Source organism: Notamacropus eugenii, chromosome 5 (assembly GCF_028372415.1).
Source record: "Notamacropus eugenii isolate mMacEug1 chromosome 5, mMacEug1.pri_v2, whole genome shotgun sequence".
NCBI lineage: Eukaryota > Metazoa > Chordata > Mammalia > Diprotodontia > Macropodidae > Notamacropus > Notamacropus eugenii.
Window position 1 is genome coordinate 258,608,724 of NC_092876.1, and position 26,121 is coordinate 258,634,844.

The window sequence follows — 26,121 nt, forward strand, 5'->3', positions numbered from 1 at the left end:
ATGCACAAAGAATAAGGTAAGAAACAAAGTGAACTCCAAAGTTTAACACGAGGAGGTAACTATGATCTCAGTAGCCTTTCTGAGACTCAGGAGGAACTGTGACTGGACAAAAACAAGGGAGATGTATATCTTGTTCAAAATAAACAGATATGGTAGAATGGACATCAAAGTAGTGTTACATGCCGGTAAGTATAAGCTTATATGACACTCTGCAAGGGACTTAGAAAACTGTATTTGGTTAAGAATCAATGGAGAGAAAAACAGACATGATATTCCAGTTGTAGTGTAGGATAGATTGTCTGGTCAAATGCAGAATATGGATGATTTTTTAAAAATTCCACTGTGAAACTGACAGAAAGGCAAGGCATTACAGTGATAAGGGTCTTCTAACCACTAGCATATCTACTAGAATTCTCATTCTGTTATAAATAGATCATCTGCTAAATAAATTCCTTTCCAACAATTTCATCTTTCAGAAGATGAAGAAACAATGAGGAGGACCATACTTTCGACTCAGTCTGAATCAGGAAGAAATAATTGGTGAAGAGAAAGTAGGAAATTTTGGGAGAAGTGACCATATTATGTTAAAGTGCATAATTGTCAGGAAGGGGGGTACTAGACATAGTCAGATTTGTACTCTAAAAAGTTTTCTAAGAATTTCATGACATGACAGTATTTCCTGAGATTACAAGATCATTAGATAATAGATTTAGAGCTGAAAGCTACTTTAGAGGTCATCCAGTTCTACCCCTTTCCAGATGTTAAAAGATGACTTAAGAGGGAAAGGAAGAATATTTGAAGTGAAATTCTAATAATACAATTGAATATAATCCCAGTGAGGCAGAGAAGTGAGAGACATCTGAGGAGATGGATATAACTACACAAGGAGCTCCTGGGTAAGCTCACAGCTGAAAAGATACATCCAAAAGATGAAAACAAGGGATCTGTGCACAAAGAAGAATACATGGGGGAAAGGGGGTATAAACATGTAAGGGTTGTTAAATCCTAAAGTGAGCAGAATATTTCTAAAAAATGCCAAAGATGATAAAGATGGGCTTCCGAGGGTCACCACAATGTCAAGATAGGCCTACTGTTTAAGGCAAATAGGGCAATTATTATGTTACTTCCCTTAAGGAGGATTTAAAGCTACAAATGAGTCAAGTGGTAGTGAAAGTACCTGATAAAGGAACCCCAATATAAATTCTAGTTCTGGGTGAATCAAACATTGGAATGCTGAATTTTCAGATTTCTCATTCAATTGTCGTCAGTAAGATTCATGGAGGATAGGAGAGATTCATGGAGGAGAGGTGCTAGAAAATGAGAGATGGGCAAAAGATTTTTCAATTTTCAAAGAAAGAAAAAGTGATTTTTGGCAAAGTTTTTAAGTGGATTATCAAGTGAATAGCTGGTGAGTATTAGGATCAGAAGAAGGGATTCCTAGGATCCACTTGAGATTACTACCAATCAAAGAGCAAACATTTATTAAGTATATACTACATTCCAGGCACTTTGCTAGATGGAATATAAAGACATAGATGAAATAGTCCCAGCCCTCACAAAGCTTACATTCCATAGGGAAAGACAGCATATAGATAGACAGTCACAGAGAGAACACAAACAAAATGAGAACACAATTTTAATTTGTAGGGGGGGTATCACTAGCTGTTGGGAGAGGGAAAACAGGAAAGTCTTTTTTATGTATATGTAAAATGTTTATTCATGTAAAATGTGTAGACATGTGGATTACATATACACATACACACAGAGTAATAGATGGATAGAAACCTTAGAACTTGACATTAGGAAGACTTGGATTCCTGGACAAGTGACTTAAACTCTGTTTCCCCACAGAAAACTTCTTGACTAGTACAGAGAAGGTAAGGAACTGAATGAATAAAGGAAGTTCTTAAAATACAAAATCACAGATCTAACCCCATCCTAAAATATAAATGCAAACATATTTGTATATAAGTATATACTTGGAATGGAGAAGAAAGTGGCAAACCACTTCAATATCTTTGAGAAGAAAACCCAAAATGGCATAAGAACGAGTCTGACATGATTGAAAATGACTGAATGTTAATATGCTTGGCAGAATTTAAAGCTACAGCATCAAAGTATTTAAGATCTGGAAGACATATTAGAAGTCAGCTTCTTCATTTTATATATGAGACAATTGATACTCAGACTTTTTCTTTTTTAAAATTTAATTAGTTTGTTTTCAGTTTCCAACAATTGTTTCCACAAAGGAAACAAGAAAGTCTTGATGTGAAAGTTAATGAGGTAGTATTTATTAAATGCTTACTAGGTGGCAGAAAGGCAAAAACCAGTTCCTGTTCTTAGGAGTTCACAGTATGATGGTAATGTAAAATAATCCTAGAAACATAGATTTGAGCTAGGATGGGGAAAAAAAGCTTTTAAAGTCAAATGGAGGAGTTTGTATTGGATCCTAAAAGTAAGGGATATCTGGTAGAGTTTACTGAGCAGCAGAATGATCTGGTCAGATCTGTCTCAGGAATGTGAATCTGGCGGCTGTGAGGAAGATGGGTTAGAGAAACCTGAAGCAGGGCTCCCAAAGAGGAGGCTCTTGAAATAATTCCTAGAAAACATCACAACTGACTAATTTCCTCTTGGCCTTGGCTCTCCTTTTCCCTATATATACTCTTTCCTACTTGACTGCATCTATTTCCTGAGATCCAGTTATTACTCCCATGCTAATGTCTATCAAACCTATAAATTCAGCCTTAATTTCTCCCCTGTGATCCCAGAGCTGCATTTCTAACTCAGTCTGATGCATCTCTGCCCTAAAGTCCTTCCAGCACCTCATAAAACACATCTCCAAATAAGCTCATTCTCTCCCCCATCCCAAAACTTCTCCTGCATCCAACATCTTTATTTCTATTGATGGCACCACAATCCTCCCTTCTGTCACGAAGATTAGAATCATTTTTGACTCTTCCATTTTCTTCATCCTTCATAGTCAGTCATTTGCCAAGGCCTGTTGGTCCTCACAACATCTTTCATCCATCCCCTCTTCGCTATTTACATTTTTGCCTCTCATTTAACCTACTGTAATAGGCTCTTACCTGGAATTTCTGCTTTATTTCTGTGAAATCCATCCTATATATAACTGCCAAAGTAACCTATGTCATTCCCGTGTTCAAAAACTTTCAGTGGTTCCTTGCTGCTGATAGAATGAAATACAAAAGTCTTAGCAGCCCCCAACCCTGCCTTCTGATTATCTAATCTCCTTCTTGAGTCATAGGTTCCAACCAAATTGAACCAACAGATATCCCTGCTCTGGTCCTGAACTCTCCCACCTCACCTCCATGAATTTATGTAAGTTGTTTTTCATGGATGAAATGCTCTTTCTCTACTTCTTTACCTATTGAAATTATCTTCCTTCCAGGTCCTTTTCAGGTGACACTTTTCCACAAAGGTTTCTTTATTCTGCCCCTGCATGCCCCCCTGAAAACAATTTCTTATCCCCAGATTTTTTTAATAGCCCCATGCCTAGATCTCACCTTTGCTCTAATCTAAAGAGGTAGGAAAGCTTGCCTCATACTTTTTTGTGTAAATGTCATATTCTCCTTGTTAGATTACAAACTCGTTGAAGACAGAAATTGTGTCATTTTTAATCCTTGTATCCCTCATGCCTACGGCAATGTTAGGCATCATGCAAGGCAATGTTGAATTCGGGAAGAAAAGGCATAAAAAGCATTTGACAAAATGTTTCAATTACGTCTTTGTAGAAACAGCAAACATATGTGGGCAGGATGATAATACAGCTAGCTGATAACATAACTGTCTGAATAACTATACCCAATGACAGTCAACAAGCAATTTAAGTGCATACTATGTGCCTCTGTGGAATACAAAAAAAGGTAAAAAAATAAAACCAACTGAACAGCTCCTGCCATTTCAAGAGAAGATAATAGAGCCTTCCTTCTCTAGAAGGAGATTTTTATTGAGGTCTCTATCATAATTCTTGTTCTTGTCAACATTTTTATTAAAAATCTCAGTAAGTACAAATCCAGTTTCAATAACTTCTCTTACAGGGAAAATATAAACAAACCATTGCTGTGTCTTTAAAAATCTTTGCCATCTTGAAGAGTAAAAATTTAGCTATTTTCAGTCATGTTGTCAAATGTTTTCAACGAGGAGGACTTGCCCAAGGTCACTTGGATCAGAAGTGTCAAACTCCCAACCCACTAGGTTAAAATAGTACAGGTTGAGCAGTCCTAGCAATGCCTGCTGGGCTGAGGTGACCCAAGGGCTGCAGCAGTGAAAGTGAAAGTCTTTTAGGTTTTGTTGATGGGTGGAAGCAAGAGGCAGGAACTCCAGCCAATGAAGTCAGGAGACAGGATGAGAGATACCAAGTGAAAAATACATAACTCAGGCCTCGTGATCACAGAACTAAGTGGACCTTTCTAGTCATATTGTTTTCTCTTTTTCTTGAAAAAATGCAGGTCACATTATCTTTTCAAATACCTTCATTTCCTAAAAGATCTAAATAACGTTTCCTGGAAAACTCTTGAAGGTAGAACAAGAAGGCCACTGCAGCTAGTTAGTGACCCTCTGTGAAGAGCAATGGGGGCAATGGATGACACTTTCCCAAACTTGAGCTTTCAAATCAACAGGAATCTTGGATTCATTTTCCACCGAGGTAGTGACTCATTGTGTGTTTAACTCACCTGCTGTTCTGTGGCAGAAAGAAGAAGCTCTCCAGTTAGATATATTGAATCTATCCCAAATAAAAGAAATTTTTTTAAAAATCTGAGAAATTTGCTTTCCTCATGGAAATTAACATAGTAATGAAACTTATTATAATCAACTTTATACAGAAATAAGAAGATTTTCCTGAGAGAACTGATTTTGAACATTTCATATGTCTTAGATGATGTATGTCTTATTCCAATGTTCTTTCTGAAAATAAAGAACTAATAAATCAGAATTAAAAGTGATAAGGAGAAGAAACTATACACAAAATATAAAGTAGAGATGTACCTTGCATTCTTGGTACAAGTATCAATCTGTTATTGCAAAGAAAATCATTTGAGGTGTAGGGAGACTTCTGGTAAAAGATTTGTTTTTATGTGGTTGACGCCCATGTACTTTCTAATAAACTAGAATTCAACTGAGCCTTCAACTCATTGCTCTCTGACGGTTAATACAGAGCAGCTAAATAAAATAATTTTTATGTCTTCTGTTGAGGTCAGGTCCCATAATTCTTTTTGTGTGTGGTGTGCAGAAGGGAAGGAAGAGGAGTGAACTGAGAAAGTTGCTTGAGTGAGATGTTAGGGTCAGATGTACTCTAACTTAATAAGTTTGACTTATTCAGACCAACTTCCCCTCTCCTATCTTATAGTTAGAAAACAATACAAAATTGCAAAGGCAATCCATTTTAAAATTCTCAGCTTCATTAAACCTTCAGCATTGTACCTTGATATACTAAACATCCTCCCGTAGCTGATAAACCCAACACCAGCAAGTGAGTTGCAGGCTTGACCAAAAGCAAAACATTTCAACTTTCAAATAGTCATAGATTTCTATTTTAGCTCCTATTTTCGGTCAACCAAAATTGTCTTTAGAGAAAGAAGTCAAAGTAATGAGAAAGAGGTCCTTTTCCCTCTTGCTTCTCCTTTCCTTCCCTTCCCTGATGGTCTTCTTGATTCAACCTTTAATTGCGGTTACTAACCACAGAGCTAACACCTGCTCCATGAATCATGTGGTCTAATGTTGGGGTTTTTTTTTCTCCTCCTTTTTTAAAAGATGAGGTTATTAATGACTGTAGGAAGATCACTACCCAAGCTACAATCTCTTATCACCCAAACACTAAGCAACGCATCATGTTTAAAGGTCTCCTGAGGAACAGTGCATTTATTATGTGTTATAGCAAAATTATACCATTAGCCTCCCCCTTAGCCTTAAATATCATATTGAAGACAAAGGCATCTAATTTGGTAGAAGAGGGGATTATAGCCAAAAGATGCCATCAAACCACCAAAATAACTTTAAGCAAGTGTTTTTTAATGGCATGTATATGTATACACTGAGATATATATATATATATATATATATGTATGTGTGTATACACGTATATCAGGGATGTTCTGGAGTCAGCACTTGTTAAATTTTCAGTGTAAGTATTTGTACTTTGGCAACTAGCAAACACCACAAATTAAGGCTTGATTTATTTTTTTGTGGATTATTTTGTTGAACTAAGAAAGTAATAGAGAAAACGTTAATAATGGTGATTAATCTTAAAAGTGTGTGTTGTACTTTTGGTGAGCTTGTTTTTAAACATTCATCATCACACTCCTGTTGTCTTTTTATTATGTAGGGTAGGTTTTTGTATGTTATATTGTTGAAAAGTAATATTTAACAGACAAATGTAACCATCAAATTTAATGAAACAGCTTATAATGTTAAACAGTCACATTTTAATTATCTGAGTTAAAGGTGGGCAGCCATGATGTTTAGAACCATCTAGTCTACTTAATATTGCTGGCATTCTTTATAGACTCTGAAGGAGTAGGCACTAATACCCTGGGGGTGGTGGGATGGTGGAAAGTAGATCAGGAAAGACCTTCTGCAAGTGGTAACATTTGACTGAACTATGAAGACAGCTGGGGTTTTAAGAAACCAAGGTGAGGAATTAGTGCATTCCTTATGTGACAACACCTTCAGTGAGACTATTGAAGCTGTTCTCACATAGGCATAAGGGACAGTCAAAGGCAAAGATATGGGAAAGATAATATAATGTGTGAAAATTAGCCATGGAGGTCAGTTTGGATAGCATTGTATGAAGGGAGTGATGTGTAATGAAACTGTAAAGCCAGATGGTGAAGGGCTTTAAATGCCAAGCAGAGAAATTTATATTTGAGACTAGAGAAGCATTAGGAAGCCACTGGAGTTTATCGAACTGGAGAATGATATGGGCAGACCTATACTTTAGGAATATCACTTTATAATTTTAAATTTTTATAATTTCACATTATATAATCAAGGATCAAATGGTATAGTTCTCATAAATGCTTAAAAGAGTTAAACAAAATGAAACAGAGATGTGGGCCTGAGGCATTTTGAAGTCTTTTTGGAGAAGATGAGATTTGAGTTGGGCATTTGTCAGACGGGTAGGATTTGGACTGGTAGAAAGAAAAGAAAGGTGAGGGAGAGCAACATATGCAAAAGACAGAAATTAGCTGAATATAGTGCAATTAGAGGACATTAAAGAGATTAATTAATTAGAAAGAATTAATAAGAGATTTATTAAGAGATTAACTTCCTTTCTGACTAAGAGAAAGTTTATGTTGGGGAAGATAGGGTGAAAAGGCTGTATAGGTAAGATGGAGTCAAAGAATGGAAGAGCTTGACTGACTACTGAAGAGTTTTAGAGGGTAAGGCAAGAAACTGTGTGATACAATGCCAAGAGAATTGGATGTGACGGTTTCATTTTCCTCATTTATAAAATGAGGAGATTGGACTAAATAAACCTTATAGTCACTCCTAGCTCTAAATCTTGTGATTTAAGTGTATTTTTCCCTAGAACAATATAAAAAGAAGTTGAGATAGTTTGAATATCCCTGGATTATTTTTAGTCATGTTTTTATTTCTAACCTGAAATTTGAGCCTTATCATTATCATTATATCAGTTGGCATCACCAACTGTAGTGTACCCATTTATTTCCAATTCAAGCATTTAAAAGCAAACAGATATCCTTATCCTGTGTATTTTAGATATAATACTGGAGAGTTTTCAGGGTCCCTTTTGCTTTTATGTTCTATGCCTAAAAATGATTGTAACTTGTCATTCACAAAGTAGAATTCCAGAAGATAGAAGCTGTTTATTATCTATTTTCTTAAAAATGACTGAAGGTATCAATAACAAAAATAACAAAAATCATGTGATTATATCAATAGATGAATAAAAATATTTTGATAAAATATAAGACCCATTCCCATTAAAAATGCCAGAAGCACAGAAATAAATGGAGCCTTTCTTAGAAAGATAAGTAATATTTATCTAAAACCAAGAACACACAATATCTGTAATGAGGATAAACTAGAAGCCTTCTTAATAAGATCGAGGTTAAGCAAGGGTGTCCATTAACACCACTGTTACACAATATTGTACTAGAAATGCTAGCTACAGCAGTAAGACCAAAAAAAAAAAAAACTGAAGTATTAAAAACAGGTAACAAGGAAACAAAACTATCATGCTTTGCAAACAAAATGATGGTGTACTTAGAGAACCCTGGAGAATTAACCAAAAAAACTAGTTGAAATAATTAACAACTTTAGCAAAGTTTCAAGATAAAAAATAAATCCAATAAGTCATCAACATATATATATCTATATATATCTATATCTATATATATGTATATATATATGTATATATATATATATATATTGCTTACAAAATCCAGTAGGAAGAGGTAGAAAGAGAAATTCCATTTAAAATAACTGCAGATAATATGAAATACTTAGGAGTTTACCTTCCAGAACTAACCCAGGAACTATATGAACATAATTACAAGACACTTTTCACACAAATACCAATCTGTACAACTGGAGAAATACAAGTGACTCATGAGTAGACTGAGCCAACATAATAAAAAATGACAATTCTATCTAAATTAATTAATTTATTTAGTGTCATACCAATCTATCAAAGAATTATTTTATAGAACTAAAAAATAATGAAATTCATCTAGAAGAACAAACAGTCAAGAATATTAAGGGAATTTTTTAGAAATGTGAAATAAGGTAGCCTAGCAGTACCAGACTTTGAACTCTATTATAAAATGTAATTATCAAAGCAATCTGAGACTGGCTAAGAAACAGAGTGATGGATCTTACTGATCCAATAGACTAGGGACACAAAACACAGTTGTAAGTGTTCATAGTCATCTGGTGTGTGATAAACTCAAAGGTTCAAAATTTTAGGGGCAAGAACTCACCATTTGGAAAAAAATTCCTTGGAAAACTAGAAAACAGTTTGATAGAAGCTAGGTGCAGACCAACATCTTGTACTACATAGCAAGATAAGGTAAAAATTGGTACATGATTTAGACATAAAAGGGGATATCATAAGCAAATTAGAGGAGCACAGAAAATTTACCTGTCAGACCACCAAACAAGACACAGAGAATATCACAGGAAGCAAAATGGATGATTTTAACTACATGAAATTAAAAAGGTTTGGCACAAATAAAACTAATGCAGTCAAAATTAGAAGGAATATAGGAAACTGCGAGGAGAGGGCATTACAGCAAGTTTCTTTGACAAAGGCTTTATTTCTCAAATATGTATGAAATTGAGAGAATTTATAAGAATAAAGGCCATTTCCCAATTGATAAATGATCAAAGGATATAAACAAGCACTTTTCAGAAGAGAAAATCAGTTATCAATAGTCATATAAAAATGTTCTAAATCACTATTGATTAGACAACTGCAAGTTAAAACAATTGTGTGATAACACCTCACAGCTATCAGATTGACTAATGTAACAGAAAGGTAAGATAGTGAGGTTATGGAAAAATTGGGATATTAATTCACTGAAGGTAGAATTATGAGCTGATCTGACCATTCTGGAGAATAATATGGAACTATGTCCAAAGCTCTATAAAATTGTGCATATCCTTTGACCCAGCAATACCACCACTAAATCTATATCTCAAATCAAAGGAAAAGAAAAAGGACCTATCACTACAAAAACACTTATAGCAACTCTTTTGTGGTGGTGAAGAATTGAAAATTGAGGGGATACCCATCAACTAGGAAATGGCTGAACAAGTTGTGACATAGGATTATGATAGAATAATTGTGCTATAAGAAATGATGAAGGGGATGGTTTCAGAAAAAACTTAAGAAGACTTGTATGCAGTGATGCAAAGTGAAGTGAAAAGAACCAGGAAAACACTGTATACAATAATAACAACATTATAATGATAATTAACTGTGAAAGATAGTTACTCTAATCAATGCAATGATCCAAGACAATTCCAAAGTACTTATGGTGAAAAATGCTATCTACATCTAGAGAGAAAACTGATGAACTCTGAGTGCAGATTGAAGTATACTTTTTTTCACTTCATTTTTCTTGCTTCTTTTTTTGACATGGTTAATATGAAAAGATGTTTTACATGACTTCACATACGTAATTTATATCATATTGCTTGCCTTCTCTATGGGTGGGAGAAAGACCAGAGGGAAAAAGAAAATTTGGAGCTCAAAAATTTTTTTTAAATGATATTAAAATAAAGTACAATTACAAATAAAAAACTGATTGAATCACTTAATTCTGTCAGAACTGATGATAATGTTACATAAGCAATAAGCTATGAAGACCTAAAGCATGTGTGAACAAAGTTTGGTCTTGGAGTAAAATGAAATAAAGTTAATCCAGCACATTATTTTTGTAATTCATTCTAATTAGGAGTTAATAAATAACTAATTAGCGTTAAAATCAAATGAAGGTCTCAAGTCAGTTGCAAGGAGAGATTGTACTTTAAGGAAGAAGAGGAGAGTTTGTGACTGTTTCAACCCTGTCCCATGGTAGGACAAAGGAAGGAGTTGGAAGGACTTGGCTACTAGTCTGTTGATCTCACTTCCATCATTTTCCTGGCTGGAGCCTGAGGTCACCTTCCCTCCCCTTACCTTGCTCTACCACCACTTTTCCATCTTATCTTAGAAGCTGGGACTGCCCTGACTTAAACCAAGCCACCAAGCCATCCTCAAAATACCTCTTACCCTCTCCTTCCACCCAGTCCGAAGTCCTAGCACCTATGAGTACCCCCTGTTGGATATGGGGGAGGGGTTTCCTAGTCACCTGGCTTTTCTATAATAGATACAAGGGAATCCATAGGCACCTTTCTGTTCTGCCCACTTTCTTCTGTTCCTATCTTACCCAATATTCCTTTTGTTTCTTCTCCTTGCTAGGACCCAGGTAGACCATTGAGAATAATGACTGAAGGCAAAGTCTCCTTAGCTCAAACACTCCCATACTATACCAATTAGAGATTCATTTAATTTATCAAAGATTTGAGGAGGAAAGGCAGTCAGAAGACAATCATAGTTTAATGTAGATTTCAAGATACCTTTCCTGTTGCACCACTAATGGGGAAATGGGGTACTTCTAGAAATCCCAAGGAATGGAGAAAACCCCAAATAAGATGCCTATGATAAATATTTTTGAAGAGATAAAATGCAAATCTTTAACTTGAAAATTGAAGGACCTGAAAAAAGCTTCTAACAATAAAAAAGCTTCTGAAAAATAAACTAGGGGATCATAGAAGTATAGATTTATACCTGAAGAGGATCTTAATGTGTAACAGTCACTATTTTTTTAACCAAAATAGAATTTTAAAAAATTTTTAATGTTTTAATTTTTAAAAATAATTTAAATTTAAAAAATATTTAATTTCTAAAAATAGAAATTTTTAACCAAAAGAGAATTTTTAGCTCAAAACAGAATTGTAGCATTTGAATAAACCTGAGAAATAATTTAATCCAATCTTTTTATATACAAAAAAATGAAGTCCTAGGAGAATGAGATGACCTGCTCAATATCACATGCCAAGTTAGTGGCTCCCAATAATAACTGCTTTCTTTCCTACTTGCTCACAAACCATCTTTTTAATTTATTATTCTTTTGCATATCCAGGGCTTCATTTCAAGTTTCAAGAATCCATCTTTTCCTTCCTTTTGCAAATCTACATAATTTCAATGCATCAAGTATGTAAGTATGAGAAGAGAAATGTGAATTCAAGACTTTGGGTCACTTTCCTAGGCTGTTGTGTCCCTAATGTCTACAGTATACTGTGTTGACTATAAATACATCATTAATATGATACTTAAGCAGTAACATATGAATATCCAGTACTTGCAGTCAATCAGTTCCTTATTATTTATTCTAAGGGAAAATCTTTGGACACATGACTTTGCGAGAATTCATTTACAACTCAGTCTCAATGATTCTTCTCTAATGCCCAAGTAATTGCCTAATGGCATTCCAAATTATATACCTTTAGTTTGGAATTTCTGTTCCCCGTAGAACTTTTCACTGCTTCATCAATACCCTGCTGTCTATGGCTCTAGATATTACCTTTTGTGACATGTCTTAATCATGGGAATAGCAAAGAATCAATTCTTTAAAAGACTTCAAGGAAAGCCAGCATCATTTTGGTCAATCAACCATCTAAGTGAAAAATGAGAAATGTAAAATGACAATTTCCAGTAGCACTTTATTAGTCTGCCATGTGAATAGGAAGAGGGAGTTGACCTGCAATTTCATCTGGGATAAGGGACACTTAGATGAAGAAACTCTCTATACCAATGCAGGTTAGCAGCCTCTCTGCAACTTGGTATTAGAGAGTTGCCTAGAGCTCTGAAAGTTTAAGGGTCACCCAGGGTCACATGGTCAGAGGTAGGATTTGATTCCAGGTCTTCCTGACTTTGTGACCAGCTCTATCTTCTATCCTATAATGCCCCTCACCATGTCAATTCTACCAGTATTTATTCCGCCCCAGGGAACGTACCTCTCTAAAACAAAATAAAAAAGCCAGAACTTCAAGTCTTCTGAAACTCACTTATTTCTTCCACAAAAGCTGGTCCTTTCATTACCAAGAAGAAAAGGTCTTCCATGAGGATAGATGCAAAAGCCTAAAATACTTGGAAGAACAAACAGTTGCTGACTTCTGAGTCTGGGCTAGGACATTATGATAAACCTGATTCCAATTCCTCACAACAGACATTTTGCAGTGCAAGGATTGTATGCTTTACTACAAAGGCCAGATGGTCTTGAGGTATCAGTTTTTCATCAGCCAAGAACAGTGCCATCTATAGAATGGAACTTCTTATATGTGGACAAAATAAATGGACAAATCTGTGCTATCAATGCAGGAGTTATGTAACTATTCCCATGCCCGAATTTTTATAATTTGTTTAGCTCATTGACCTCGTAGAGGAATAGATCTTTATTTTGACCACATATAAATCCCATTTCTCATCCTCAACTACCCACTTCCTTATTCCCATCCCTATGAAGCCTATACCCCAAAAGTCCCATTCTAGATATATCCACTTTTCCCACAGTGCTCTCTGGAATGCCTGCTCCATAATGAATAAATTTGTTTTTATCTTAAACCTTTTTCTCTCTTCTTTTCCCTTCCTTTCTCCTTCCATCTTGTGGCACTCATTGAGATCTGGCTTTTTCTTATTGAGACTGCATCCCTGGCCACACTTTCCAGTACTAGCTGCATTTTCACTCATACCCCAACTGACTAGTCATGTTGGGGCAGTTGGAATGAACCTGACTCTATTGCTACTTCCAGATTCTCATTCTATCATCATTGCTTAGCAACCTTTCTTCCTTTGCAGTAAATGCTTTTTAACTTTATCAGCCAATACAGATACTGAAGCAGCTAAGTGGTATAGTGGATAGAGGATGGGATTTGGAGTCAGTAAAAATTGAATTCAAATCCTGTCTCACACACTTACTAGCTGGGCAAATCATTTAACCTCTCTGTATCTATTTGCTCTTCTCTAACATGGAAGTAATAATAACACTTAACTTCACAAGGCTATGGTGAGGCTGAAGTGTAAAACTCTTTAGCACTCTGTAAATGCTGCCTATTTATTATTATTCTGGTGGATCTTTTTTTTATTTTTTTAATTTTTTTTTATCAACTACCAGGGCATTGGCCTTTGTTCCTCAGTCAATTCAAGGCCTGACTAACATTTTTCTTCATACCTCAATTCTTGTTCTAATATGAGGGGACTGCAACATACATATTGGTGTTCCCTCAAATACTATAATTTTCCAGTTCCTCATTCTGTTCAATTCTCTATTGCACCTCAACTACACACAACCATCAATGATTGTGTCATCAATTACATGTGTTCTTCTTACATATTCATGAACTCTGAATTTCCCTTTTAAAAATTTTCTGAGCTCCAGTCTTGTGTTACCTTTTGAATATCTTGAATTAGATGAATAGTCATCTCCAACTGAACACATATCCAACATAGAGCTCATTAAGCTTTTGCCCTAAATTCTCCTTTCTTCTGAATTTCCCTGTTACTATTGCAAGAATCACCATCTTCCCAGTCACCCAGGCTCACAATATCAGCATCTTCCTCAACTTCTCACTCATACTCCATATACCCCATAGAAATAATCTGCTCTCAAGTTTTATGGTTTATATCTTCACAACAACTTTTATATATGTTTTATTCTTTCCACTCTTCCAGCCCCCATGCTAGTAACCTTATATTTTGACTACTGACTGTCATAATCTTTTGGTTGACTTTTCTGCCTTAAGTCTCTCTCCACTGCAGTCTATCATCTACTCAGATGAAAAACTGATTTTCCTAAATTTCAAATTTAACGAAATCACTTTGTTAAATAGACTCCAAAGACTCTCTGTTATCTCTAGGATCAAACGTAAAATCCTCTGTTTGGCATTTAAAACCTATCAGAAGTAAATTCCTTCCTACCTTTCCAGTCTACTTTATTCCTCCACATAATCAAGTTACACTGACATTGGCTCTTTCCAGAGGATTCCTTGGCTGCCCCCATGCCTAGAATGTTTTCCCTCCTCATCCCCACCTCCTGAATTCTCTGGCTTTCTTGAAAACCTTGTACAAATTCCACCTGTAGCAGTGAGCTTTTCCCAATCCCATTAGTCAATCAATCAATAAACATTTCCTAAGCACTTTCTATGTGCCACGCACTGTGCTAAGTGTTGGGGATGCAAAAAGAGGCAAAAGATAGTCCTTTCCCTCAAGGAGCTTACAATCTAACAGAGAAGACAACACACAAACAAATATATACAAAGCAAGCTCTATACCGGATGAATAGGAAATAATTAAAAGAGGGAAAGCACTAGAATTAAAAGGGGTTCCTGTAGATGGTAGGATTTTAGTTGGGACTTAAAAGGAAGTCAATAGTCAGAATAGAGCAGGGAGAATACCCGAGACATGCGGGAGAGCCTTTTGAGGTTGGTCTAACTAAACAATTCAATACGTGGGATCCTGGATTAATTTGTATCTGAGATTGGGTGTAGAGACGATCTATGGAAGAGAAAATGCCTGAATAACTCAAGTTATAAGTTATGAAAGGTCTAGATTAGTTTTAAACGTAAATTCATTTCATTATATCTGCCCATAAAGAATGGTTTTATGATGAATTTGCCTTATTATTCTTAAAGATAGTTCTCCATGGTTTTTTGTGTCTTTGATTAGTTGGTTTCTATTATATTCAGGGCATTTGAGAAATGCCAGTGAAAGCATTGCTGGGAAGCTATGTTTGGCAACCCAGAACTGATTCTGATACTGAAATCACTTTAAGATAATATTACACATGATACAATCAACAAGATTTGAGAATTTTCTCATTACTCGGTAAGGTTCTCCATTTTTAATGTCAGTACTGCTAAATTATTTCATATCTCAGTTTTTAACCGTGTCCATACAGATTTATCTGAGGATTTACAAAACAAATATATAGTTTGTTTTGTCTATATCTATTCTTCATCCATTTCTTACTGCAAGAGTCTATCTGCAAGGAACTATGGAACTGGTTTCTTACTTGAGGAAAAGAGGTGATGTGTTCTATATTATATAAGGTCTCAAGTGAAAAATGGCTCTTTGGAGTTTTGTTACCTTGAGAAGTCATTCCTCCCAGGGCAACTAGACATCTCAAACAACTGTAAGCTGTCTGACATTTAAATTTTAGCTATAGTAATTCTTCCTGGAACATCCGCATTTGCCAAAAATATGAACACCTGACGGGCTAGCTATTAGCACCCCTATTAATAGGATCAATGCATAGAAAGAACTGATTCCTTAGAAAGCTGAAGTTTAAGAGTCCATAGCCTATAAAAGTTGAATCTTTTTATAATAGTAAAGTGCCAGAATTAGGCACTCATATGGCAGCATGAGATCACTGTTTTCCTTGAAAAAGATTGTTTGTTGCAAGGGTGTGTTGGGGAGAATAGAGGGACAAACTGGAGGGAGAGAGGGGCTCAGAAAAGAATGGGAGAAGTCCAAAGTCTAACTTTGCTTACTTGAAAACTTTGCTGAGGATCAGCTCTGAATCCCCCCACTTCTAAAAGTTAAGATAGTTGTCATTAAATTTTTTTTCCATGGATGAAAGAAGCCAGCCAAGGTGTTCTAGATCTACAATAGTGGTGTTGAAGGATAGCCTACCCCAGGGATGTGGAACCTGAAGCCTCAAGACCACATGTTGCCTTCTGGGTCTTCCTCAACTGTGGCCCTTTGACTGAATTCAAACTTCACAGAACAAATCCTTTTATTAAGGGGATTTGTTCTGTAAAACTTGGATTTAGTCAAAAGGCTGTACCCAAGGACCTAGAAGGCCTTGAGGCTGCAAGTTGCCTACCCCTCCTAGGCTAACTATGCGCAGGAAACAGAAGGTGATTACAATATGAAGGTATTTGATACATCATTGTACAAAAATTGAAATGGGAACTATAGTCAGCAGTCAACTTGAATAGTGAAAGTCCTATTTAACCTATGGTTGGCAGTTCTATTATAAGTTTTTCATTAAAAAAGTAATTGGCCAACTGCCTTGATATTAACAAGACATAATTTCTTTGTAATATAGATGCCCAGAGATCATTTTAAAGGTAGAAATCCTTGTTTTAAAGATCAGAATTAAGATAATTATAGTCAAACTAATGTTGGCAACATTGCTTTTATAAATAATTTATTATCTAATACTTGGCATCTTAGAATACATGAAATCTATAGATGGACCCTCATGCTACTCCATTCAAAGTAAAACACATGAATCTATAGGGCATTAAAGAATGCAATTTTTGGTGGACTACTCAGTGATTTAGTAATATTGAGGAAAATGCATTACCCTCCTAAGAATATATATATGTGTGTATATATGTATACATATATACATATATGTATATGAACCATGTACATATTTGTATATGTACATTTGTACATATACAAATTGTACCAGATTTGTTTATTATCAGTCCCTGAAAACAATATTATATGTCATTTTTTGTTGTTGGTAGCAGTTAGCACTGCTTAAAATTCCAGGTGATAAAACAAAATTAGAGAGGGAAAAGCTCTTTAATGTTTTGATAAGGGGAAAATCATATGTATTCATATTAATTAATTTGTCAAGAAACATTTATTAAGCCTACTTTGTGCCAGGCACTGCACTAATTTTAAAATTGTCTTTTATGATATGAAATCTTCAGAAACATCAGACCAAAAGCAAATCTGCCAGCAAAAACTCTTCAAGAGATAAAAAATTATGTCCCTATCTATAATCTCTACCCTCAAATAGTTCCACTGGAGTTTAAAGAAAGGTGTGAAGAGAATTTTAACTAGAGCACAGGGCCTGGCCCAAAGGTGAGAAATTTGCCCCCAGTGTGGGAGATTTAAAGGACCACAGAAAAGCAAGTATATTCCTCTGAGGGTGGGACCTAGTGGTATGGCTTTGTTGGGTGAGGTAGAGGGAAGGAGAAGTACTCAGACCTTTCAACTTGCCACTACCTCAGTACGGTCTATCTTGGCCTGGACATGTCCAGTGGGGCAAGGTAGGGATAGGATCCATCCCCTAGGAGCCTAGGGTCATGGACCCTGCCTTCATGAGAATGCCTCTGCCTCCTCTGTCCTTGGAATTTTGCCATCCATGAAAATGCAGCCCTCTGATAACTGCTTAAACTTTCAAAGAGCAAAGAGGAGAGGGTAGAGAGGAGCATGAAGGCCAAGGTACAGTAAAGGTCTTTCACCCATTTAGCTTGTGATCTAAGTCATGAGACCAGGGACTTTACATATCAAAGGGTCCACCTTCCCAGGATGTGGTGGAAGGAGTTGGCAAATTCTAACGATCCGACAATAACCTGGATGAGAAGTCTGAAGAACGGGGTTCTAACTCCTCTTCTGACACCAATTCTGGGCTTCTGTTTTCTCCTGTGTAAAATGAGGGAGTTGGAAAAGGTGGCTTGTGAAGTCGCTTCCAGCTCTAAGAGAGTCATGTCGGCTTTTGAAATTCAGGATCTGTTTGACTTTAACTCAGACTCACTTTCACTGAGTTAAATGAGATTTCCATTGTGTACTTGAGAAAGACATCTCTCTACAGGGTCTCACTTTCCTCATCTGTAAAAGTGAGGATTTGGACAACCTTACCTCCAAGGTCCCTTATAGCTCTAAAATGAAACAAGCCTCTTTAAGCCCCTTCTCACAAGACATGGATCTGATTGTTTTGGGGGTTATCCCTCTAGTGCTGCTCCACTAAGAATCAGGCTTCTTGGATGTCCAATGTAAAGAAACATCTATATGAGGACCTAGGCATCTAGGTGTTTGTGCTAGCTAAGTGTTGGACTTGCAGCCAGAAAGACCTGAGTTCAAATCCTACCTCAGACACTTAATAACTATGATCCCGGACAAGCCATTTAACTCTTTCCAACCTCAGTTTTCTTATAACTACTTCTCAGGGTTGTTGTGAGGGTCAAATGAGAAAACACATAAAATGTTTTGTAAATTTTGTGGTTGTTCAGTTGTTTTCAGTCATGTCCAACTCTTCATGACCCCATAAGGGGTTTTCTTGGCAAAAATACTGGAATGGTTTGCCATTTCCTTCTCCTTGTAAAGTTTAATGAGCTATATAAGTGCTAGCAATTGTTCTTATGGTTTACAAGAATTAGCTTAAATAGATATCTATCAAATGGCCTGATTTCTCCCCATAGTCAGCCATTTGGCATGTTGGGGCCCCTGTCTTTCACCATGGGAAATGTCCCCACCCTCTCACTACTAACCAACATCACAGACACCTTAGGGTGTCTTTTATGCCACTTGCTTGGGTGAAGTTTGTGACAGATCTGGGGACCCATTCTGGTTGCTGGAGCTAGGAAAGATTTCATGGATGAGGTAACACAGTAACACAAGTGTTGGATTTTGTGTAATGCTTAAGTTGGATACACAGGAAAAAGAGGGGAGGACATTCCAAACTGGGGAACAACATGGGTCCAAAGATAGGAATAATGGATGTCACCGGGTTTAGAGAACAGCGTGCAGACCCACCAGAATAGTGTAGTAGGAATGTTAAGTAGGGGGAAATAAGGTTGAAATTAGATTAGAGAAGGTGATAAATGATAGGCAGGGGAGTTTATTTGGGAGTTAGAAGGAAATCAATACAAGTCCTTGAGCACCAGCATAGTCTAAAGTAAGTTAGGTGGCACTGACCTGGGAGTCAGGAAGATCATCTCAGTGCAAATTCTACCTCAGACCTTTACTAGCTGTATGACTGTAATTAAGCCCCTTAACTCTTGTCAGTCTCAGTTGACTTACCTGTAAAATGGGGATAATAATAGTACCTACTTTATAGGGTTGTTGTGAAGGTAAGCTGAAATAATGTGTATGTTTATATATATATAATGTTTACCATGTAAACACCAACTATTATTTTTGTTGTTGTCTAGTCATTTTCAGTTCTGTCTGACTCCTTGTGACCCCATTTGGAGTTTTCTTGGCAGATACTGGAGTGGTTTGCTGTTTCCTTCTTCAGCTCATTTTACAGATGAGGAAACTGAGGCAAACAGGGTTAAGTAACTTGCCCAGGGTCACATAGCTCGTGTCTGAGGCCAGATTTGAACTGAAGTCTTCCTGACTCTAGGCACTGAACTCGATTCCCTTTACCACCTAGCTACTACTATTGACCACTTAAAAAAATTCTTGTTGATTGATTGGCATAATACGTAGCAGTGTTCTAAAAATATTAGCTTGGATGAATTAGAACATAGAAAAAAAAACAGTACCATGTGCACAGCAGAATGTAAGAGAGGATTCAAAATATACAGCTATCAATTTCTATTTCAAGAAAAGCCTGTATAATAAATACTATACAGTGTATTCAGAACTGTCCATCTTTGACTCCTTGTGAATTTTCTTTTATTCTCTGGTATACACTTTTTACTGTTCTTTTTTTCCCCCTTCTACTCCCCCTTGTCTCCCAAGAAGGCTACAATTAAGTGCAGAGATTATACACACACACACACACACACACACACATACACCACACACACATATATGTATGTACTTATGTGTTGTGTATGTATGTGTGCATGTACACATATATACGCAGTACATACATACATATACATACACACATATACACAAACATCTATAGACATACACACATATACTTAGATATCTATAACATGCCCATGTATCAACATATGCATTTATAGAACCTATGTAAGACTGTACTCTACTTATCGGTCCTCAAACTTCCCTCTTTCTTTTGGGGGTACCACCATCCTTCCAGGCACCTGGGCTCAACACCTCAGAGTCACCCTCCCCTCTTCCCTCTTCCTTTTCCCAAATACCAAATCCAAAGTTGAAAATTTTGTTAATTTTATCTACTCAATGTCTATCACATTAGTAACTTTATCTCCACTTATGGAGCACCAGCCTTAGTTCATCTCTAGTCTAGACTATTTTAATGGCCTCCTGATTGGTCTCCCTGTATCATCTCTTCTTCTCCAATCTATTCTTTTCCAATCCAATTGATCTAAAGTCTAGATCTAACCACATCACCCCCTTGAATGACAAGAAGCTTTAGCATTTCCTTCTAAACTCTTGAACAGAGCACATATTTCTCGGGGTTTCATAATCTGATTCTAGCTTCCCTTTCTAGACTTAGTGTACATTACTCTTCCTCATATAGCCCATATTCCATATTGCTGTGTGACCTTGGCCAACTTACATAACCTGTTTGCCTCGGTTTTTCCAAATGCAAAATGATGATAATAATAGCATCTGTCACCCAGGGTTATTGTGAGGACCAAATGACATAATATTTACAAATGCCTACTTAGGGCCTGGCACATAATAAGCTCTATGTAAATGCCAGTTGTTGCTTTTGCTTTTGTTTTATTCCAGTCAAACTGGTCTATTTGTTGTTCTATGTACAGAACATCCATCTCCTTCCCTTATGTCTTTTGCCCAAGTTGTCCCCCATGCCTGGAACGCTTTCCTCATTTATACCTTATAGAATCCTTAGTTTCCTTCAAAGATCATCTAGGTGACTTTTCCATCTTTCTTCTCCTTAGTGGTATTTCTGCCTCTTCTATAAGCATATCCAAGATTGTGATGTTAGAATCAAAGTTTAGGGACTTCCTTCTCCTTGGCAATGAAGGGAACTGGTAGTAAGAATACTCCAGCCTCAGATACTTCCTAGCTGTGTGACCCTGGGCCAGCTACTTAACCTCTGTCTGCCTTGGCTTCCTCATCTGTAAAATGGGGATAATAATAGTATCTGCCTCCCAGGGTTTCTGCGAGGATCAAGTGAGAAGGCAGTATTTTTAAAGAGATCCATAAGTCTTTAAGTATTATATAAGTGCTATATAAATGTATAATAACAATATTCTATCTTGCCTGGCACATATTCATTCTTTCCCCTAGCTCTCTCTGGGAATACAGGAAACATTTACTTTATTTTATCCTAGGAATTGTCCTACCTCAGATCGGTCCTATCTGTCTAGGTTTAGCCAAATGCCATCAATTATGTTCACAAAAAATTAAGCTGATAGAATAAATTAAAAAAACAAAAGTCAAGTTCAAAACCACATGTATGTTATATCATGGGATCCCAGTAAGATTCCATTCAAAAAACACTTCTGACTTTTAAACTCACAAGAACACTTAATCCAGACATCCAGCAGGAGAAGTAGGACAGATGCTCTCACCTGAAGCAGTTTTCTGATTCTTTTTAAATTATGTATCAAGAGCAGGTTCTTCTCTTGGGCAACTCGACCCAACTGCTCATCCAGTTGCAGTAGCAGGTTTTGTAAGAGAATCGTTGCCATGGTCTCATTGTTTGAAGCTGCTTCCCTGTTAAAAAGAAAGCTATTGTTAGACATTATTTAACCATGATTGAGTTTGCATAGGCTGCTTGGCACAACAGGAAGACATCAACTCTTTTTGAAAAATTCATTTGCTTAGCTGCTTGCCTTTCATAGAATTTTTAATTTCTTGTCAGGTGGAAAAAAAGGTTAACTATATTTGATCATCTCTTGTTTATGCTAATGCTATGGCAGTCCATCAATGCCACAAGGAAAAAAGAAGCAGTCAATGGGACCCTCAAATAAAGTATTATAGCACCTGACATCAAGCCCAACTAGCATAATAATGTACTAAGTATGGAAAACAATCGTGGCATCTTAAATAATTCTTTCCTGCGGGCAAATAAAAAAAATCAATGAATTAACCTTAATAACTTTATGTAGTTTTGGGGGGAGAACATATCAGACCATTAACCATTTTTTCCAAAGATTTTTTTTCTTCTTTTTCTTCTCCTTCTTTTTCTCTTGCTTTTTCAAAATTACTCTTTAAAATGAGGTGAAGGATCTGCATTTTGCTAATTAGCTAACTATATTTGGGCCAGCTGTGTGGTACAGGGTATAGAGTGTGGGCCTAGAGTCAGGAAGACTCATCAAATCTGACCTCAAACACTTACTAGCTGCTGTGTGACCGAGGGCAATTCACTTAACCCTGTTTGCCTTGGTTTCCTCATCTGTAAAATGAGCTGAAAAAGGAAATAACAAACCATTACAATATCTTTGCCAAGAAAACTTCAAATGGGGTCAGGAAGAATCGGATATGACTGAAAACAATTGAACAAAAACTATAGTTAGGTGAAATTTGCTTTTCAGAATCCCCTTATCTGTCCCCAAGAAGGTACCAGGCTTTAGGAAAATCATGTACTTTATGAGAAAGTATATGATTTTCTTACCAAATGACATTTGTGGTCAACAATAAAAAAATCAGTTGTTTTATTCTTCAGCATTTTATTCAAGCAAACCACTGAGGCAATTCTTCAATTTTGTCTTGAAAATTAAAGCAGTTGGAATTTTGTTATTGTTATTATTATTAATTTTTATTTAAATTATTATTTAAATGATTTACTTTTTAGTATTTAAATAAGTTATAATAATAATTATTAATTATATTAATTATTAATTATATCAATTATTATTCGTTATATTTATATGATATATTATATGTTCATATTTATATAGTAATATATATTAATTATAATTAATTTTCCTTACATATTGGATGAAACTCTCAAAAGACAATATACCACATTTTAAATAAGTGAGAAATTTTTTTAAGCTTAAAAAGGTGCAACAAGCTACATTTTCAGAGTCCATGAACAGACCATACCAGAAATCCATATAGATAGAAAATAAAGCCTTATGTATCAATCTCTAACAACAAAAATATTTGAACCTACCAATCCTGGCCTTCAATCCACTGCGCCAGGAGATGTCGAACTTCCATGGGGAACGTATCATCATAGAATTGATCTACTTGCTCCAAAAACTTGATTTCCAATTGTTGAACTTGATTCCACTGAGACATAATCTAACAGAGGATACAAATAGAATTGTGTTGGAGGAACCAAGAAGCAGAGTAAAGGCAGGGACTCACCTAAGTTCTCCCAAATTTCCCTTCAAAAAAAATTAAAAATAAAACCTCAAAATGAATTCAGAAGTAAATTTTATTTTATTTGAATTTTAAAATTTGAATCTTGTCAGGGTATTTTCTCTGACTGGCCCCTATATCTGTAATAGTCTCCTTCCTCAACTCTACCTATTGTCTTCCCTGGCTTCCTTTAAGTTCCTACTAAAACAGTATCTTTTATAAAAAAATCTTTTCCAATCCCTCTTAATTCTAATGCCTTCCCTCTGTTAATTATTTCCTGTTTATTCTATAAATAGCTTGCTTGGTATATGTTGTTTCCTTCATCGAACTGAAAGCTCCTTGGGGGCAGGAACTTGTCCAGTGCCCCTTTTTGTAATCCCAGCTGCTAAGCATCACACCTGTAACAGAGCAGGTGCTTGATAAATGTGTATGAATTGGTTGATTGAATTTTGTCAATAGTTGTGACATATGACTCCCCTCTCCCTGCCAATTTTGAGGTGAGTCATAGATCCTTATTTTTGGCAACGGTCTCTTTTCTTTCCATTTTCACTCCTTTATTTAGGAAGATAGAAATATTTTCAGTACAGAGATATGAATAGTCCACTTAAGCCTGACAAGAGATTCTTTACCTGAGTCACCTCAAATTCATGGAACAGCCTTCATCTACTGGCCACCAAACCACATCCTTCCCTGCTTTCAATTTGAAATTTAATCACCAACTCCTCCAGGAAGCTTTCAGTGATTAAAATCAACCATCTAATATCCTCTCCACCTCTTACACATAAAATTTATGTCTTCACCAAAAGAAATTTATATCCATTTTATAGTTTTCTCTCTTTTTCCCATTGTATGGTTTAAATTCTTTGATGGTGATCTAATTCTATCCAACAAGCAGTTGGGAATTTATTGGTTTTTTTCCCCACCTAATTCTGAGTTCCATGAAGAATTTCCCTGTTTTTTGGTATTTCCTTTAAACTGTCAGCTCATTTTGCCTATATATTTTCACAGCTCTTGTTTCCTTCAAGTCTCCAGATATCAAAATGTAATTCTAATTTGATGATTTATTTTCATTTTTATTTAACCATTTGCATTATCACTTGGCACAGTCTTCAAAGTGGTTCTTTAAAATATATTCAAATGAATTTCAATACTTAATTCTACTTAAAACCCAGTATTCTTGAAAATGGGAGTGGTATTATGGTATAGTAAATAGAGAGCTGGTCTCAGAAGCACAACAACCTTGCTTCAAGTCCTATCTTTGACACATACTTCTTTGAGTTTTTCTCAGGGAAGGGGGTGATGGTGGTCCAGCATTGGTTCTCTGGCCCTTGAGGCAAGACCAGCTGCCTGAGAGGTTTTCTTTGTGACTATGGGAAAGATGCTCCATATATCCCATGATAGAACATAGGACCATAGATTTAGAGGTATCAGTGAGGGACCATAGAGGTCATCTTTTGTATAGGTGTATAAGTAATAGATCTAGGATTTAAAGCCAGGTCTTCTGGTTCCAAACAGCATAACAAGAAAGGAGTTCTGGTGATGGGTGATTGTATCTTCCTAGTAAGCCTTAGTTCCTGAGCAGGCAGCTTAGAATATCAAGAGGGTCTACCTTCAACAGCAGTGGAGAGTGAAGGCAACCCTGTCACACTGGGCCCCATTCTCCCTCTACTGGGTAACTCACCAGGGAGAGTAGAGATGAATAAATAACAACTTTTTATGCAGTTAGGGTAGAGGCCCCTGATCACTGCATCCACACCTCCCTTCAGGTGGAAGGATAGATGCTTTCTCTCCCTTTTCAAAAGTCAGAATCTCACATGGGCGCTTGAGCACAATCTATCACTGTCCTCCTGGTAAATGCCAAAGGGCAGACCTGGATGCAAGGAGCATCTTTATTCACAGAAACCATGGCTGTATTCCGTAAAAGGCAGGATTTGGCAAACTTGGGTCCCTACTCTTGGTAGGCTGGTTGACTCTAAGCCCTTTCCTTGCTCCCCAGCTCCTCCTCTTGAGAAGCAACATGACGATAGTTGATGGTCTACTTACTCCGTTCTCTGTCTCTCCCCCTTGGCTCTGATTCCAGTCTGTGCACAGGCCAGATGACTGAGTAGCACTCACCACACTCACTCTCTGGGCTGAAGTTGCTGGTGCCCTTGCTCCTTCAATAAAGAGATTTACATTTCCCCGCCCACTTGAGGCTTTCCTGTACGTCACAATTGAAGCTTCTGGGACTTTACTTATGTCCTGCTCTCACCCACTCTTTTTTCTAGAAATGCTCAAAGGCAGAAACATAGTCAGGCTTGGGAGATACTGTTGCTCAGTTCCTCCTCTCCTCTCCCACAGAGTACAGCTCTATGCCCTACTTGTAGGCAGGAGAAGGGACAAGGAGACTGCCCGAAAGGGAGTTCCCTCATTCACTTCTCTGCCAGAGGGGCCACTGTAGGCAGTTTACTGTCTTGCTGTTATCCAAGCATCAGTGGCTTCCTGTGTTTCCAGAATCAGACTCCCCTGATCCTCTGAAATCAGACCCTGGCTAAGGGTGAATTGAGAGCCAAAGCACCAAGTCTTTTCACCTCACCAGGACACTACTACAGATCTTTAGAATATCAATGCTGATCTTAGAGTGCCTCTCACAG

At 36.6% G+C, this 26,121-nt stretch overlaps 1 protein-coding gene and 1 pseudogene across 2 annotated transcripts in view; both read right to left on the bottom strand.

Moving 5' to 3' along the window:
• The window catches only part of LOC140503216 (small ribosomal subunit protein eS6-like), a 34,885-nt pseudogene extending 16,849 nt beyond the window's left edge, over positions 1-18,036 (bottom strand).
• Positions 1-25,631, bottom strand: part of STAT4 (signal transducer and activator of transcription 4) — a 145,896-nt gene extending 120,265 nt beyond the window's left edge. For both annotated transcript variants that reach the window (XM_072612698.1, XM_072612697.1), the window contains exons 1-3: positions 25,532-25,631; positions 23,298-23,428; positions 21,748-21,892 (exon numbers count right to left, since the gene is read on the bottom strand). In XM_072612698.1, coding sequence (XP_072468799.1) covers positions 21,748-21,892; positions 23,298-23,425 — 273 coding nt within the window. In that variant the 5' untranslated portion in view covers positions 23,426-23,428; positions 25,532-25,631. The remainder of the gene's footprint in view (positions 1-21,747; positions 21,893-23,297; positions 23,429-25,531) is intronic.
• Between the last annotated feature and the right edge of the window lie 490 nt (positions 25,632-26,121).